Genomic DNA, 17561 nt, shown 5'->3' on the forward strand with positions numbered 1-17561 from the left:
TTTGTTGAATACTGGACATTTTAGTAAAAGTCTGTAGCAACTCTGGATACCAACCCTGCCCCCTCCCCAGGCGGCTGCTGTGGTCACTTGTTCATGTTTTCTGACAGGTGTGGACTAGTTCAAGAAAGGCTATTGTCCCTGAAACTGTGGTTTGTCAGCAGATGAAGCCTTGGACATGCACACCCTGACCCTCCCCCTCCAGAAATGACAGTCTTTTTAGCAGGATTCTCTTGTGTCTCTCCGGCCTGACTATATTGGTATCACACCCAGCTAGCCTCCACCAATAGCTAGCTGATTACTCTACTGTTTTCAACAACGTCTTAGGGAATAAATGGCTCCACTGTCTGACCCAATTAAAGTCAGGCCCTGTCCCTTTTACAGGGGTAGGTTTTTTTAAAATATATTTTTACTGATTTCAGAGATGAAGGGAGAAAGAGATAGAAAGATCAGAGAGAATCACTGATCAGCTGCCTCCTGCACATCCCCCATTGGGGATCAAGCCCACAACCCGGGCATGTGCCCAGACCGGGAATCGAACCGTGACCTCCTGGTTCATAGGTCCACGCTCAACCACTGAGCCATGCCGACTGGGCTACAGGGATAGTTTTAAGGCCAGTATTTGAGGCTCCAGCAGGGCTCTTCTCAGCTCTTTCCCTGGTTCTCTCCCTTAAACTTTTAGCTGATTTGCCATTTTGCTTGTTGCTATCATGGATCTTGAAGCTGCCTCTTAATTGCTCACCACAAAAATCTCCATTGTTCTCAAGAGCACTCTTAGGTTTCAACATCCTTATGCTCTGTTCCAAATAAAGCCAGGGCCTTAAGGAGTGCTACACTGGCCTTTGTTCTTCCAACCTGCCTCTCCCCCTGGGCAGGGTCTCTGCACCAGTGCTTAGAGCTGGGAGCAGAATTGGCAGCCACTTCTCTCAGAGTGACATTCCTGCTCTAAGAGTGGTACCCTGGGGGATGGGGGGCTGTGGGGGTGGAAGCTCCTTTCTTCTCAGCTTGCCTCTCCTGGCACAGAATCTCTGCCCTCTGAGGAAGGGGAGAAGGCAATAGGGTCCTTACTGATTCTTGACCTCCTAGGCCTGGGACAGAGCTTCTAGCCCACCAACAGGGGCTGTGGAGAATGAAAACCCCAGACCTCTCTGCCCCTCGCCTGCAACACTGATCCGGAGGGAATGAGAACTGCTGGTGGCTTATCTCCCCAGGGAAAAAGTACAGTCCTAGACTGGGAACTGGGAGGAGAAAGAGCCCCACTATCTTGCTGTACCCACTTGGAATAGAGCTCCCACTATGGTGAGCTGAAGGGTGGGCAGACGGAGCAAATTATGGGTGGGACAAGTGCCACAGATTTGCTGTTTTCACTGAGACTTAGATTTTCTCTTCTTTTTTTTAAAAAAAAAAAAGTATTGATTTGAGAGAGAAACATCGATTAGTTGTTCCGCTTATTTATGCATTCATTGGTTCATTCCTGTATATGCCCTGACTGGGGATCGAACTGGAAACCTTGGCATATCGGGATGATGCGCGAACCAACTGAGCTACCCGGCCAGGGCTAAAACACAGATTTCCTTGAGTAAATGTTTCTCCACTTGCTATCCGTCCTTAGGAGAATTTTCAGAGACTTTAAATGGTTGGGTTTAATGGTGGAGTTTTTTAAATCATTCCGGTTGTTTCACCGGGGAGAGTGTCTGTGGAGCGCCTCACACCAGCGTTCCAAACGCGCTCACGTGTCCTGTGAGCTGACTGTCAATAAACTGTGAGCGGCTGCACATGGTTTGAAGCTTTAGGCTAGCAGTTATGTAACCATCTCAACTATTATTGTAAAAGTTACTAATTATTGTCATCATTTCTTTTTTCATACATTATTTTTCCAAAGAACTTGAATGCTCCTTGCAGATAAGGACAGTCTACTTATAAACCTATTAATTTGGCTTGTAGAATCGCACACGCACCATTCACATGAAAGAATACATCAAATTTAAAGGAAAGAAGATGGAAGAAGTGGAGTAGGGGTGAAGCACCGTTAACTACGGAGAGCACTCTATATGAGTCATTCATCAAATAATCCAGGCCCATTTCCTAGGGCTGGAAAATACGCTCCCATGTTACTAGATGGGGATTTATGTCGCAGAAAGAGTCCAAAATACAACACACTGGAAGCTCCAGAGCTTGAGAGTCAGAGAAAACCAAGTTCAAATCCTGGCTCTACTATCAACTGATGGTATGGCCATGCGCAAATCACAAACCCCTTTAAGACATAGTTCCTCGCTCTGGAATTACCACCACTACTACCCTCTTACCACTATTTTTAAAAATTATAGAGACATTGTTACGAAATGTCTGAAATGTGTCAAAAGCAATCCAGTGAGAGACATGAGAAGGGTAGAAATTAAACAAAACTGGCCATTGTGGATGACTACTGAAGCTATGTGATGGCACCTGAGGCCCTATTATTACTATGCTCTCTACTTCTATGTATGTTCAAAATTTCAATAGTAAAAATGTCCAGTGCAAAAGATATTATCGTTAGGTAGTGTGGGTGTAAAGTGAAAGTTAATAGTACATTTACAATTTTTAATAATCTCAGTTTTTCAAAAAGCTCTCTTATGTTGTCCTGGCCAGTAGCTCAGTTGGTTGGAGTGTCGTCCTGAACACCCAAAGGTGGCAGATTCCATTCCAGTCAGGGCACACACCTAGGCTACAGGTTCAGTCCCCAGTCGGGATATGTACAGGAGGCAACCAATCGATGTTTCTCTCTCACATCAGTATTTCTTTTTCTCTTTCTCTCTCTCTCTCTCTCTCTCTTTCTCCCTTTCTCTAAAAAAAAATCTATGAGAAACATATCCTCGGGTAAGAATTTAAAGCAATTTTTAAAAATATATCTCTTATGCTTTAAAGTTTTCTGGACTCTAACTATTAATCTTGAAAATAAAATAAAGGGAAATAAAACACACAAATGCAGGAATCATTATAAAGTGACTTGTTGATTGCCTGTTCCCTTCCCAATAAAGAGAATACACAATATGCCTATGCTCTGAAAAACGAGCCAGCATTTCATTTAAAAACAAAACAAAACTAAAAAAAAACAGTAATCCAAGCTCACCAGTATTTCGGGCTTTCCCTCCGTTTTCTGGAGCCGGTCAGTATCATTAGAAGGCAAACCTCGGGGAAGAAAAAGCAGCTGTGAGAAAGCAGTTCCCATGATGCTCCCAGAGTAGCTCCTCTAAGCCTGGTGATGGGGGAAGCAGTCCCTTTACTCAGCTGAGGCCACTAGAGCTCAGCTAAACCCGAGCCTTGCTCTCCCTCTTCATCTCCACACTCCCAACAACTCTCACCTTTTGCCTTATGACTCTGAGTCCATTTCTTCATGGTCTGCATAGCTTCCCTGCTCGCCAAAGGCAAACTCCCTTCCCTGTCCTGCCCTCCCCAGGCAGAGGGTCAGGCAACGTCAGGGCCCGAGTCAGCCCCGTGTCTGCCTTGGAATTCTACCCGAAGTCCAGCTAGAAGCCATTTCACCGCAAGATCGAGCTCCGCTGCCTGAGTGACTTCTCTGAGCCTTACTTGTCAACGCCCATCTTGTTTCCACGAAGCCAGGACCTGTGGATGGAGAAGAAATTTGACGTTGCCAGGATCTTTAATGGAGGCCCTAAGCCCAGGCCTCCTCACGAGGGTCCTGTCCTCTCACATCCTCCTCATTCAACAAATATGGAGTCTCAGTCCATGGGGGGCGTTCCTGGATTTTTTTCCCCAAAAAATATATTTTTGTTTATTTCAGAGAGATAGAAACATCAATGATGAGAGAGCATCATTGATCGGCTGCCTCCTGCACGCCCCCCACTGGGGACAGAGCCCGGGCATGTGCCCCGACCAGGAATCAGAACTGTGACCTCCTGGTTCACAAGTCGATGCTCAACCACAGAGCTGGCTGGGCTCCTTGGATTTTTTTACCTCATTCCTTTCCAGCTCTCAAGTCTGTCCCTGCCACTCTCCCTTATGTGACAAAATTGGCAATTCCCTCCCACCCCCACACCTCAGATTCAAGCTCCATGTGTTCTATACAATCTCTGCCACTTGGAGCCTGAGTCAGAGAGAAGACATAGCATAATGCCTATGGAATGTCTCCTTCCAGACCAATTGGGGCATCCAGAACTCCCCTCCTGCTGTTCTGAATGTATTCCATCCCCTATGTCCCAGTACTCGTGGGGGGGGGACCGTGTCTAAACCAAGCCCTTCTTACTTTAGGTAGAGCTCCAAATCTCACAGTGACTCTGTACAGATACCCTCCCACACACACACCTTCTTTTCTGCACATGTATGCCATAAGGCCTCATCAGTGATGTGCATGGGTGTCTCCTGATGGGCCCAATCTGAAATCCTCCACCCACGTGGTCCCAAGGAGGCAGGTGGTGTTAGGAGCTATCCCACCTGCAGAAGCAACTCAGACACCCTGTCCAGAATCTCAGTCCAAGTGACTGCAGTTCTGCTGTTGCCAAGTTCCCTTCTGAGACTAGCTAGGGCTCCTCTAAGAAGCCCTTTTGATTCATCCCCTAACAACACAGGTAGAGATGGTCACTCACTCTTCTGTCCAATCTGGGCATCTCACCTTAATCACACCATCTTGCAATTTTTCTATGTCTATGACTCTCTTTACTAGAATTCGAGCTTCTTATAAGACGAAACGCATCTCAGGGGTTTCACTACTAGTGATTAGAATAAAACAGTCCTTTGTGGTAGATTTGATGATTGTTCCCAATTATTTGTTTCTCTCTATAAGGACTGTACTTCCTGCCCGTGACATCAGGTCTTGCCTAAGACAATGAAAAGTGAGAGAAAGTGACATGCCACTTCTAAGCATTGCATGATTCAACCATCTCTCATGTTCTGAGAGCAGCATGTTTCCAAGAAGTGGCCTTCCTTCTACTATAAAAGGTCATGGTGCTGAGCCAACCTACAAAGGAGGAGGGATCAGACTAGGTTTAAGGTTAGATTGTGGGTCACTGAGATATGGGAGTTGTTACTGGAGTACAACTTAGCCTAAGCTGATAAATATAGCCCTTTTCCTCCCACGAATGCTAGTATTTATAGTTAGTGTTTATAAAACAGGTACTGTACTAAGCGCAGAGTTCTATGAATCTTCACAACACAGCCAAGAGGTAGACACTTCTCACAGAGGAGGAAACTAAGGCATAAGAGGTCCGTTTACTTGTCTTAAGATCACACAGCGACCCAGTGTCAAAGCCAAGCCTAGAATCCAAAATTTTCATTCCAAAGCCCTTTTTCTTCACCATTCCCTAAAATAATGCCCAGTGAACAAATACCTTTAGACGTTTATAGATATTATTTTAAAAATCAGGACATTATAAGTACAATCATTCTGCATGTAAGAAGAGAAAGGAAAGAAAAAAAAACTGGCAAAATCCTATTAAAGACAATCTAAAAATTTTATGTCCTAAGACCTTATCTTGGTAACTATTGGATTGGAAGCTTCAAAATACAGCCAAAAAGAAATGTAGGCCAAACTCCATTTTCGGCCAAGGTCCTACCAAACTGCTGCTAACCCTCAAGGAAATTATAACCTAAAAAAACTACAGTGGCTACTATGAAGAACATTCCAATTAGATTAGACCATTTAAAAGTGCACTTAAAAGCAAGTTCTTCCAAATCAGATATACAGAATGGGGGACTATAATGACTCGCCAGCATAATGATATGAGAGCTCTCTAAAAAAAAATATATATATATATATATATGTCTTTTTTTTCAATTTACAAGTTTTTCCAGTTCAAAAGATCCATCATCGCCAGACTGGCATGGCTCAGTGGTTAAGTGTCGACGTATGAACCAGGAGATCATGCCTTGATTCCTGGTCAGGGCATATCCTGGGTTTCAGGCTTGATCCCCAGTTGGGGTGTGTAGGAGGCAGCCAATCAATGATTCTCTCTCATCATTGATGTTCTATTTCTCTCCCTCTCCCATCCTCTCTGAAATCAAAAAATATATATATTTTTTTAAAAGATCCATCATCATCAACAGATCTTGACATGTAGAAACTTAGCCACTCAAACCAATAAGCCTTTTTATGGCTTCATCAAGAGCCACACAAGAGTATAAAAAAGTGCAGCCCTCCCCTAGCTGGTTTGGCTCACTGGATAGAGCTTTGGCCTGGGGACTGAGGGGTCCCAGGTTCGAATCCGGTCAAGGGCATGTACCTTGGTTGCAGGCACATCCCCAGTAGGAGGTGTGCAGGAGGCAGCTGATCTATGTTTCTCTCTCATCGATGTTTCTAACTCTCTATCCCTCTCCCTTCCTCTCTGTAAAACATCAATATATATATTTTTTAAAAAGTGCAGCCCTCACAAGAACCAAAAAGCCTCAAATGGGACATTGCAGGACTCAAGATGTCAGAATGAGCAGAGGAAATTCACCCACGGTTTGGAGCAAAGAAAACACCCTAAGAACGTGAACAGTGTGTGGTGCCACCTTAACGGGGCTGCCAGGAGCCCGTTTTCTCTATGCAATCCTCTCTGGGCAGCACGGATATGAGAACGTGGACCTGAGGTTAAAACAGGAACTGTGAACCTCAGGACTGTCTCTCAGCCCCAGATACCAGGCTAGAAATCGCCAAGTCTGAAATAAGGGGTGCTCCTCTTCCTTTAAAAAAAAGCCTCAGACCTGCCAGAGAAGGAAGTAGACAGCTTCTGGGGGCAGAGTCAACAATGGGCATCAGAACACAGCCCACCCTGACAGGCTGCTATGAAGTAAGGAATCTCTTTCGCACTGTGGGAGGAAGAAATGTCCCTCTGCCTTCCTAGGTCCGTCTGGCTGGCCTGATAATTAAATTTACAGGGGCAGATTCGATCAATAAGAGAAAATAACTGAATCTAATTACATACGGACATATGGAAACCCCGAATACAGGAGCGAGTCAGAGACACCCACACAGAAAGGAAAATGAGGTTCGTATGGCATTCTGAGCTCAGGATGAGGTAAGGCTTCAGAGGGAGGAAGGTCATTTGCAGTACGATAAAGAGCAGATGTTCAGGAATCACAGGTTTGCCCTGCTCCCTAGGTCATAAAAAGTTATTTCTGGTGATAACTCTGAAGAGACAAGGTCCCAAGTTTAAATTCTTTAAGGGAGAGGTACAAGTTTCTTGTGAGCCCGCAGGGTCTCAACGGCCTTCACCTCAAAATAATTCACATGCCAAAGTAGCACATCTTAGGGGGACCTGTTAGAACCCTTCGGTGTCTATGGGCCTCGAGTTGTAATATCATTAGTAATATTTAACAATTACTAAAAACTCTTACTGTATACCAGGCTCTGTACAATTTTTACCTCCCAAAGGCCCCATGAGTTAGGTCTTGTGATAAACTGAGGCAGAGTTATGAATCTTGCTCATGTTGAAGAGCTAGAAAGTGCCTAGATTTGAGCTCTAGCCGTGGCGTGTCCTTAGCCAGCTGTCAGTGGGAAGGTTAGTAGTGGCCAAGCCCTGTGGGGTGTGACTAGTCTCAAAGTATATTCACACATAGGGTTGAGGAGGTGTAAAGATTAGCAGTGAATTAATAAATGCTGGATCTGGTGATAGGTTCATGGGGTTCACGTACTGGGCAGGTTTAAAATCTATCCTTACCAAAAAATAAAAATAAAATGAAAGTTTAAGTCCTGATATCTAGGCCTCACCAGATGCCACAAGTGATTTGGATAGTCAGCCAACAGCCCTTCAGAAGTTCCCACCCTACCTACATTCCCTTAACCCGAATCCAGAGGTTAATTCCCTAAACCCTAATCCAGAGGTTTGACCACCAACACATGAGAGAAGAGCAGACAAGGAGAGGGAGAATCAGTAAAACTGGCCACGGGCATTTACAGCCAAACCGGGATCTTTGCCACAAAGCAGAGCGAGCCCCTGCCCCATGACAAGCCCCGGGACAGCAGGTGCCCCTGAAGCAGTCTCATCCCCACTCAAAAAACTGCCTAAACGCAGGCCAAGGTCGGGTGGTACCCACCATCACCAGATGTCCGTCCTAGGCCCACACCTCCCCCACCCCTAAAGCCCCAGGACTCCAGACCCAAGCCACTCCCCACGACCCCCTAGGGCCTAGGAGGTGTATTCTGCCCACAGGAAGCTCACCACCCACCCCACCCCCAAACCTAAGCACTGCGATTCCCCACCCCAACCCCGTCCCCACCCCATCACTACTTGAGCCACACTCAGCCCCACCAAAGCAAGCAAACAAACAAAAACCCAATTCTTCATACTCACAACCACTCGGACACGCAGGACCCAGGTAGGGGTTCCCTTGCTAGAAAGACGCAAGGAGCTATATGGCCGAATCCGCGCCCCAACCCCACCCCAGGGGATGCCTGGCTGAACTCGTGTGCACGGCCCAAATAAACCCCGGGGTGCTCGACTGCAGCCGCCTCCCTCTTCGTTGTCTGGTCCAGAATAAATAATCCCACCTCCTTCAAAAGAGAAACCACAGTTCCAGCTCAGTCGCCCCAGCCGGAGACGGAAGGTCCCCTAGCGCGCAGCACGGAGCGTCTCACCCCATTCCCCGCCCCCAAAGGCGCACCTGGGGCCGCGCCCCATTTCCAAAACGAAACCTCCCGGACTTGCGGCCACTCCTCCACCAGCCTCACTCCACCAGGTCCCTAACCCCGCGGGGCCCCGCTCCTCCTGCCAGCACCGCAAAGGGCCTCGGCGGTTCGCTCACCAGCGTCAGCGGGGTAGGTCCACCCAGCCCTGCGCCGATCAACGGCGCCAGCACAGCTCCCAGCATCCCCGCAGGCTCCGCCCCCAATGGCCGCCCGGGGAGAGGCTGCGGCCACGAGGTTAATTTACTGGACAATGCCTGTTGCAGTGACAGCCTATCCGTCTCTTTTATTAAGATGCCCACGCACAAAACAGGCAGTGATGGCCTCGGCCGGGTGCTCAGCGGGTTAGCGCGTCCTCTCACACGCCGAGGTTGCAGCTTCCATCCCGCGTCAGGGCACATACAAGAACCCACCAACGAAAAACAAACAACAAAAAACAATCAACCCACAAATGCATAAGTAAGTGGAGCAACAAACCGGCCTGAGGCAGGCCTCTCTCTAAAGTTAATTTTTTTAATAACCAAAAAATAACTAAGACAGGCAGTGATTCCGGAGTGAAGTCTGTTCCTTCTACTCGTCCGCTGGAAAGACTACACTTCCCAGAAATCTCTACGGCAGCTTCTGCAGAAGGGTTCCGCACCCCGCTCCTCCGGCGGGTGAAGAGTTCCGTGCAATAGAGGCATTTCCGGTTGACGGTCTGGCTGGTGCAGAGTGCGGGCTGGGAGCCTTTTCTGCGCTTTGGCTTGTGTTTTTACTCCCAGGCCCAGCTAAATGCCCTGGGCTTGAGCGCCATGTAAGTGTGGCTTCGTGCCACCCGCGCACCCCTGTGGGCATCCCCACTTTACTGGCAGGAGAAACAGGAAGGCAAAGCAGTCGCCCACTTTGGATGCTACATAGTGGGTATCCTCTTGTCCAAGTCCTCAAACTTAGTGACAAATTCTCATCCAGGTCCTGGAGGACAGAAGCCTCACTCACACATGCTGAGCTTGGCTCTCTGGCCTATTATCTAGAATCTGGATGTTTAAAAAAAAAAACAAAATTCAGCCCTAGCCAGTTTGGCTCAGTGGATAGAGCATCAGCCTGCAGACCAAAGGGTCCTGGGTTCGATTCCGGTCAAGGGCATTACAAAAAAAAATCAACTGAGTGCATTTGAAGATCTAGCAAAGAGAAAAGAGCTCTGAAGAGCTATACAAAATAGATTTTTATGGGCAGAAGGGTTCAGGGGGACAAGGAAGCTGTGGACAGAGTGGATTCTTTCAGGCAAGGGTCTCAAAGACCCTTAGGGGTCTATGAGAAAATTACCTCCTCAAGAGTGCTGACCAGGTAATTCCATACTGACTGGTTTAAGATTTCATTTCTGGGAGAGGTTGAAACTTACTGGACAGGGGCTGGCCCTTAGTAGGTCTGCCCCAGGCCCGTCTGTGATATGTGGCTGCTTGGCTTTGGGTAGGAAAGATTTCGCAACATGAGTCCAGATGGGTTTGAGAATATGTGTATTAATGCTGGGGACAATGACACAAAGGAAGAAATTAGAGTAGAAGAAACGACGGGGAGAGCCGAGGCGGGGCTGCTTTGGCTCTAGAAAGGTTATAGGAAAGAAGTGAGCAAGGCAGGGCTGCTTCAGCTCCCTGGGAAGTGGAGACAGGATCAGGAGGTGAGCCCAGGTCGAGCTGCCACTGCCCACCGCTCCCCCGGCTGCAAGTCTTGTGGGGACCCTTAGAAATAAAAAGCTCGTGCCCGGGAAGGCTCTAGCGAGAGCCCACATCAAGTCTTTGTCCTGAGGGCTTTTTATCCTTTTTTTTTCCCTGCAGGTGAGAATCTTGGGGGGAGGAGGGGGTTTAGTAGTATATTCATCAACTTTCCGGGTGCATTTTTAATATGCTGATGCATTAAAATGAGCGTATAGGGGAGTTTTGTATTATTCTTTGTCTGTTGTACGGTTTTACTTTTATGTTAGGTCCATCTGGCTTTAATGGGGTTTTTGTTATCTGTTCCCCAAGTTCATCTGTCCTTTTGTCTAGCTGGCGAAAATGCATTAATTGGGTCTTTGTTCTCTATTTTGCCAGGCCTGGGTGACTTCAGCTATGTATTCTCTGGTTAGGGAGGAGGATATAAACCATTTGCTCTCACGACTCTCTTGGTTAGGGAAGATAAGGTCTTGGAATTCACAAGCTGGCTGCAAGCTGCCCAAACTGTTTGGTCTTGTTTAATTTTCTTGTTTCCCCATTCCACTTGCCCGGGGATTTTCCTAGCTTCTTACTTACTGTCCTGCTACAAAACTAAAGCATTAGGTTTTGGTTTGGTGACGTGGGCTTAGCACAAGCGACACTCTTGGTGGCCTGATGCCTCTTTTTTAACAGGGCTTCTGCAAAGCAGACCTAGTTCAGCTCATAGGAATAGCGTTTAAATAGTAATTAATGGTAAATGAAGTTTAATTTAGTTTTCACCTTTGCCACAAAGGAAATACATAGTTTCCTCCCTCCATTTTCTTAGAGTATTTTATTGAGAAACCTGTTTGTAAATGTGCTCCTTTGATATCTATGTAAAATTTTTTTAACGGCTGAAAAGTATGTTGACCATTTTATAATCTAGGAATATTTTTCTTAAAGACCTGGGAGCCATCTCTGAAATGTAAACATTAAGGAAGATATTGCTTCTTATCTTTGTCACTTGGAGAGTTTAGTTTAGATGCCTTGCTCCAAACTATAAATACCTGCTCATCACAGAGATAAGAGAAGTTTTGTTTTTCTTTCAAATAAAGGCAATTAACTAGCACATGACTACTCTAATTACCAGGTGACCTTGGGATGAATTGTACAGCAAACAATGTTTGTAAAATCCTCTTAAAAGAGGACTACTTGTCATTAATTTTAAAGTGTTTGTGATGGGTTTTATCTGCTCAACTATATAAAAAGTGGGAGCCCTGCCAGTTGTTAGAGTGTTGGCCTGTGCACTGAAGGGTCTCTCTACGAATTTTGTTCTGACCTCTCTGGAGACTGCTTAAAGGACTGATACAGGTGCCTGCCCCCTTGTTTTGCCGAATGAACTCATAGAACAGAAAAGGAGTTATGAAGAGAGCATTCCCCCAAAACACTGGAAAGCAAACGGACAACCAATTGCCATCTGGAGCAAAAGATCACAGTTGAGGCAAACAACAGAATGCCGAAAGCCTGGCAGGAAAAGCTGGGGAGAGAATTTCTTTGGGAATTTAGGGCATTAAAAAGCTCCTGCCCTGGCCAGTGTAGCTCAGTTGGTTGAGCATCATCCCATGCACCAAAAGGTTTAGGTTCAATTCCCAGTCAGGGCACATGCCCCAGGTGGTGGACTCCATCCCCAGGAGGGGGCATGCAGGAAGCAGCTGATCAATGCTTCTCACATCGATGTTTCTCTCTCTCTCCTTTCCTCTGTCTCTAAAAATCAATAAAAACAAAACAAGACAAAAAGCTCCTGTAAATATTGGGTAATTCTTAAAAACTATGCATATATCTAGGACAGGACACGTGTTCAGAAAAGACCTGAACTAAAAAAAAAAAAAAAAGAAAAAAAAAGCTAAGGAAAACACATTTACCTCAACTGCACTTTCTTCCTGCAAATGAAACCACACTCAATGTAGCTAAGCAGTGTTTATGATAATGAACTTGAATCACATACTGTTCTCAAACGAACCTTCAAAAGGATTCAAACGTACTAGAAAGTCCTCAAACCTTCAAAGATCTCCGAATTTCTCTTTGGAGAGTTATAAGCAATTATAATGAATCAAAGCAGTATTTGTGAAAATGAGTTCACTATCATGCATGCTCTTTCTTTTTAAATATATTTTATTGATTTTTTACAGAGAAGAAGGGAGAGGGATAGAGAGTTAGAAACATCAAAGAGAGAGAAACATCAATCAGCTGCCTCCTGCACACCCCCCACTGGGGATGTGCCCGAAACCAAGGTACATGCCCTTGACCGGAATCGAACCCAGGACCCTTCAGTCTGCAGGTCGACGCTCTATCCACTGAGCCAAACCGGCTACAGCTCATGCATGCTCTTAAAAGAACCTTCTTATTACTAGTGAGGGGAAGCCGAGTTTCCACCCCAAAATGTGCCTCTTGGGATACTGATTATTTTAAGCTGGTTATTTGTAAGATACAAGAGACTCAGAAAGGAACTTTGACCCTTCCCCTTACCTGCCTAAAGGAATCCAGATAGAAAAAATTGCTTAACGGGAGACTCCAGCTCTAGAAGGGGGATTGGGACTTGGGCTCTGGAGCCAGCAGTGGGTTCTTACTAGTATATTCTGGAGAGAGAAGCAGGGGTGTGGCCTCTGGAGTGAGAGGCAGGGACTTCCTATGGAGCCAGAATCCAGACTCGGCTTCTGGAGGGGGAGCAGGAGCACCGTTGCGGGTGGTCTCCGTGAATACCGTCTCTGTCTTTGTGCCAGGACCGAGGCACTCCTAGCCAGTGAAGGAAGCAGGAAATTTTGAGATGAATGTATGTTTCTGAGCTTGTTTGCACACTTAAAGTTTACAAAGTACTTCGGAAGCTTGTAAGATCTGTTTGAAATGAATGAGTGATTTCAAGATTGATTTCACATAAAAAAAAAAAACTCTTACATTAAACTCTTAGTTACCTGGAGAGTGCTTGAGTCTGTACTTGTTTCAATATCAACTGTTACATATGAATTCTTTCGAAAGAGAAATAAACAGTTTCCTTTCAAATAAAGGAGTTATTTTGAGCTTGATTGCACTTAAAATGCTTAGCACTGACTATATTTACTCTCGTTCCTCATAACAAGGTAGATTAAGGAATAATGACATCTTCCCCGATACTGCTTAGATTTATCTAAATTGGTTCTAACTCATTTTTATTTGCTCTTTCTCACTACTAGAAGTTTTCTTAGAGGGGAAATCTGCATCTTAGCTTGTTTGCCAACATACTGCTTGTTTGACACATCGTTTAATTTCATCTTCATTTCCACTAACTCAACATAATAAGGTACTTTTAATTTATCTTATATACAGGGTGTCCCAAAGAAATGTATACACACTTCAACAGCTGATAGCTCTATTTTGAAAATGAAATGTATTTTAATAAACACTGCCTTTATAATTATTCAAAGTGTGCATACATTTTTGGGACACCCTATTTATATTGTTTATACTCAACCTACTTAATTTGCACGAAGATGGTACATTTGAGGTGACTGTGTTTCTGAGCTTGTTTGCAAAGGGAAAGTTTCTATAGCACCTTAAAGCTCACGCATTTTATTTTAAATGAGTGCTTTAGAGCTTGATTTCCCATAAACTCAATTTGTCCTCATTTCCCATATGAAGTTAGGATTAGGGCTAATATTTAGATGTATCTTAATTTGCTCTAACCTGCAATAAGACATTTAGATGTGAGATGTGTCTTTCTGAGTTTATTTCAGGTGCCTTTCCGAACCAATGTGCTCTAGCTCACAGTAAGAAGTCGATAGAGCTTAGTTTTCATTTTGAGGTAAACTCCTTATTTACATTTATATTCGCTCCAATTCACAGGAAGTTACTTTTGAGATCAAAGAACTGAGTCACTTTAAAAAAATTTTTTTAATGTTTATTGTTGAAAGTATTACATCTGTCCCCTTTTTCTCCCATTGACCCCCTCCATGAGTCACTTTTAATTATACTAAGATTCATGTGCAGTTGCTCTAACGCACGACAAATGCTTACGTTGGTAAAGAACGTGCTGCGGCCCACTGGGTCAGTCTCCCCTGGCCACCGCAAAGGCCGGTGGTTCTGCTGATGTTTCTGAGTCTGTCCCCAGGTTTGCCGCAATGACCGAGTGATGGCCTGGCCGGCAGAGGGCGCCCGACAGAACTGCGGGAACCAAGCGGAGGAGCCAGCTTCCCCCGCACAGTCTCTGGTCCGGGGCAGTGAGAACCGCGGGGGAGCCCCAGGGGCCTGTTCGGAAGGTGTGAGGCCTTTCAGGCGGGACGCCCCGGGTCCTGCCGACAGCAGCCGGCCAGCGCCCTCCCTCACCCGGTCCCTGCCTGGCCCCTGGAGTAAGGCAGGGAGGATGGAGAGCACCTACCTGGTCTGACCTTCGAACCGCGTGGGCATCGGCAGAGCGCTGGGGGGGGGGACACATTTTATGGGGAACCTTCGCACAGCTGTCCCAGAGGCCAAGGTCCGGCTCTCAATTCAGAAGCTGAGTCCCCCTCTCAAAGTCGACCTAGATCCCGGATGACCAGGCTGGTTGCTCGGTCCCCTCTCCCCTCCAGAGGCTCAGGCCCCACTGCCCCCCCAGGAGTCCCAAATTGTTCACCCGAAGCTGGATCCGGAATTTTTGACCCAAGGTCTAAGTCCTGCCCTTCCATTCCAGAGACTCAGATGAAGGAGGCACAGGCAATACAAACATCAAAAGAGTGAGGACGCTCCAAGGAGGACATAACGGAGGCCAATAGACAGATGCACCCGAAAGGCAAACAGTCCGAGAGCAGGACTGATGAGCGTTGACCCAAATGGCAGGGAGAGAAATATTATCCGCGATGGACATGCACCTCTCAGTAGGTGAGTCCCCTGCGCCTTTTCCACTCCCTTCGCCCTGGTCCATGTCCAGCCACAGGGTCCTTAAACACAGGGAATCCACAGCTCGGCTAAGGACCTTCCCACCTCTCACACTGTGTGTGACCTCGTTGATCAGATGAGTAGGTGTCTTGCTGGGAAGAGTGAGCGCTAGAGACACAGTGGCAGGTGGAAGTCCAAGCTTCTGGGTGGAGGTGGGGCGGGGGTTAGTCCTGTGGAGAAGGGGCCAAGAAACGTCAGGCTGTTAAGTTGTCCCTGTTTGGTATTCCCAGCCCTGGGCTCTGACACAGCCACACTGGGTTACCTGCCAGGACCACAAAGCTCTTTATGGTGTATAACTACGTCTCCAAGGTGTGTCCACTTGATGTCGGGGGTGGGGGCGGGGAGGGGGTCAAACTCTGGCCTCTGCTGTTGTTGCCCAGTGGTTAGAGCATCCGCCTGTGCACCAGTCTCAGGTTCGATCCCCACCCCAGTCAGGGCTCGTGCGGGAGGCAACCAATCAATATGTCTCTCCCACATTGATGTTTCTCTCTTTCTCTCCCTCCCTCCCTCTGTCCCTCCCTTCCACTTTCTCTAGAAATTAATGGAAAAAATATCCTTGTGTGAGGATTAACAACAACAAAAAAAAAAAGTTAAAAAAAATCAAGAGCTTTGTGGCAGGTGTGTGGCAGAGCAGAGGAAAGGGGGCTGGTCTGTGCCCTGGTAAACATGGGGCTTCAGGGGCACCTCGGGCCCGAGCTCCAGGACTGTGAGCAGTGACAGCAGTATTCCAGAGACCCCTCTGAACCCTTCAGGGCTTTGGGGTGTTCCAGTTACAGCCGTCAGCTCACCCAGTCCCCAGGACCCTTACAGGAGTCGGAGCAGAGTTACCTCCACCGAACAGGTGAAAACACGAAGGTGTAGAAGTCATCAGGCTCTTTCTTATGGCCCATACATCGTGGGGGACTGAAGAGGGACTTGTCACCCGTGATTCAGGTGACATCTATAAATGCAGTTCGACTTTATTCAACACATTCACTTGTGAGGAGCATTACAGTTATGAATTGTCCTTATCCCCTAGAGCAGCGGTTCTCAACCTGTGGGTCGCGACCCCTTTGGGGGTTGAACGACCCTTTCACAGGGGTCGCCTAAGACCATTGGAAAACACATATATAATTACATATTGTTTTTGTGATTAATCACTATGCTTTCATTATGTTCAATTTCTAACAATGAAATTGGGGGTCACCACAACATGAGGAACTGTATTAAAGGGTCGCGGCATTAGGAAGGTTGAGAACCACTGCCCTAGAGGAAGAAGTGACAGAATCCTGGCTCCCCAGCTCTTCTGTCCACACTCTGCCTCCTGGGGTTGGGGAGAGGGGGCAGAGGCAGACACATAAAGTCACGGCCCCTAGACACTGCCCGGCTGCCGTTTTCCTCCTGCCCAGCCAATCCCTTGGTCTGTCTGACTTATCTCTGGCAGGAGTCACCCCTTGCCCAGATCCCAAATCCCTGGGTGTAGGTCTCCCCTCCTGACTATGAGCCGACATGGCAGAGACAACCCCAGCAGCTCCTTGCCGACAAGTCCCCTCTGCTCCACCTTCAAAGATGACAGAGTAAAGCAGAGGAACCCAGACGCTGCCCCAAGGAGCCTCAAAAACACCCCGTTCATCACACATACACACCCCAAGGCTGGCAGGGGCGCATGCTGCCGTCCCGCTCCCCACGGCCCCTCCGCTGCCCTGCACCACGAACTGCCCAGCAGGGAGCTCCGTGGTGTGAGCAGCAGGCGAAGGGCAGCGACCGGGCCACAGCACCAGCTCACATTAGCCCAGCGAGAGTGTTACCTCCCGTCACCCGATCCTCCCCATTGTGCTGGTTTACAAGGTTCTGAGAGCGACACTGGATGTTTTGTAAGCAGATGCCCACAGCTAATTATACGTATGTATTTTTAATTGGCTAGATAAATTAACAAGATGGCCCAAGATGCTTTCCCCTTAACCAGGGGTTTTGAGACAAAAGGGCCATTGGACTTGGACACCCTGTGACTCCTGGTTTTGAAACCAGACATGTGATTTTTGTCGTTGTCATATTAAATTTTAGGGTTTTGTTTTCTAAGACCAAGCCACACCCCTGGAAGAGAATTACCGCAGCACCCCTGGAAGAGAATTACCATCCTCAACCCTAGCAATAGAAATGTCCGCCATCCTGATAAAATATTAAGAGCACACCACTCCAATATTATGACTCTTTGAAACCATGTTTGAGTTGAATGCCCAATAAAATTAACTCAAGTGTGAATTAGCTAAAGCCGGTGGTAAGCAGAATAAAAACAAGAATATTTTATGAAAAGTTAAAAGACACGTTTTTGTGCCACCTGATTTGGTTTCACTGCCCTCAAACTAGATTATGTTTCTTAAAACTTGCAAATGTGT

The 17561-nt window shown here is 46.7% G+C and overlaps 1 protein-coding gene and 1 long non-coding RNA gene across 11 annotated transcripts in view; one reads left to right on the forward strand and one right to left on the reverse strand.

The window, feature by feature from the left end:
• The window catches only part of ZNF343 (zinc finger protein 343), a 21502-nt gene extending 12679 nt beyond the window's left edge, over positions 1-8823 (reverse strand). For 2 of the 8 annotated variants that reach the window (XM_023760287.1, XM_014462309.2), the window contains exons 1-3: positions 8462-8596; positions 3339-3600; positions 3107-3165 (exon numbers count right to left, since the gene is read on the reverse strand). In XM_023760287.1, coding sequence (XP_023616055.1) covers positions 3107-3165; positions 3339-3381 — 102 coding nt within the window. In that variant the 5' untranslated portion in view covers positions 3382-3600; positions 8462-8596. The other 6 variants (XM_006096374.3, XM_023760284.1, XM_014462310.2 and 3 more) reach the window with 6 other exon arrangements.
• LOC106698412 lies at positions 8608-16148 on the forward strand. Of its 3 annotated transcripts, none has more exons than XR_001349740.2 (4): positions 8608-8728; positions 8891-9055; positions 14942-15129; positions 15722-16148. It is a non-coding gene; the product is annotated as an uncharacterized LOC106698412 (long non-coding RNA). The 3 variants fall into 3 exon arrangements; XR_002831114.1 differs by lacking the exon at positions 8608-8728 and adding an exon at positions 13470-13576 and having other exon boundaries at positions 8779-9055; XR_002831113.1 differs by lacking the exon at positions 8608-8728 and having other exon boundaries at positions 8779-9055.
• The last annotated feature ends 1413 nt before the right edge of the window (positions 16149-17561 follow it).

This window comes from Myotis lucifugus, unplaced genomic scaffold (genome assembly GCF_000147115.1).
Source record: "Myotis lucifugus unplaced genomic scaffold, Myoluc2.0 scaffold_178, whole genome shotgun sequence".
In the NCBI taxonomy this organism is placed as follows: Eukaryota; Metazoa; Chordata; class Mammalia; order Chiroptera; family Vespertilionidae; genus Myotis; species Myotis lucifugus.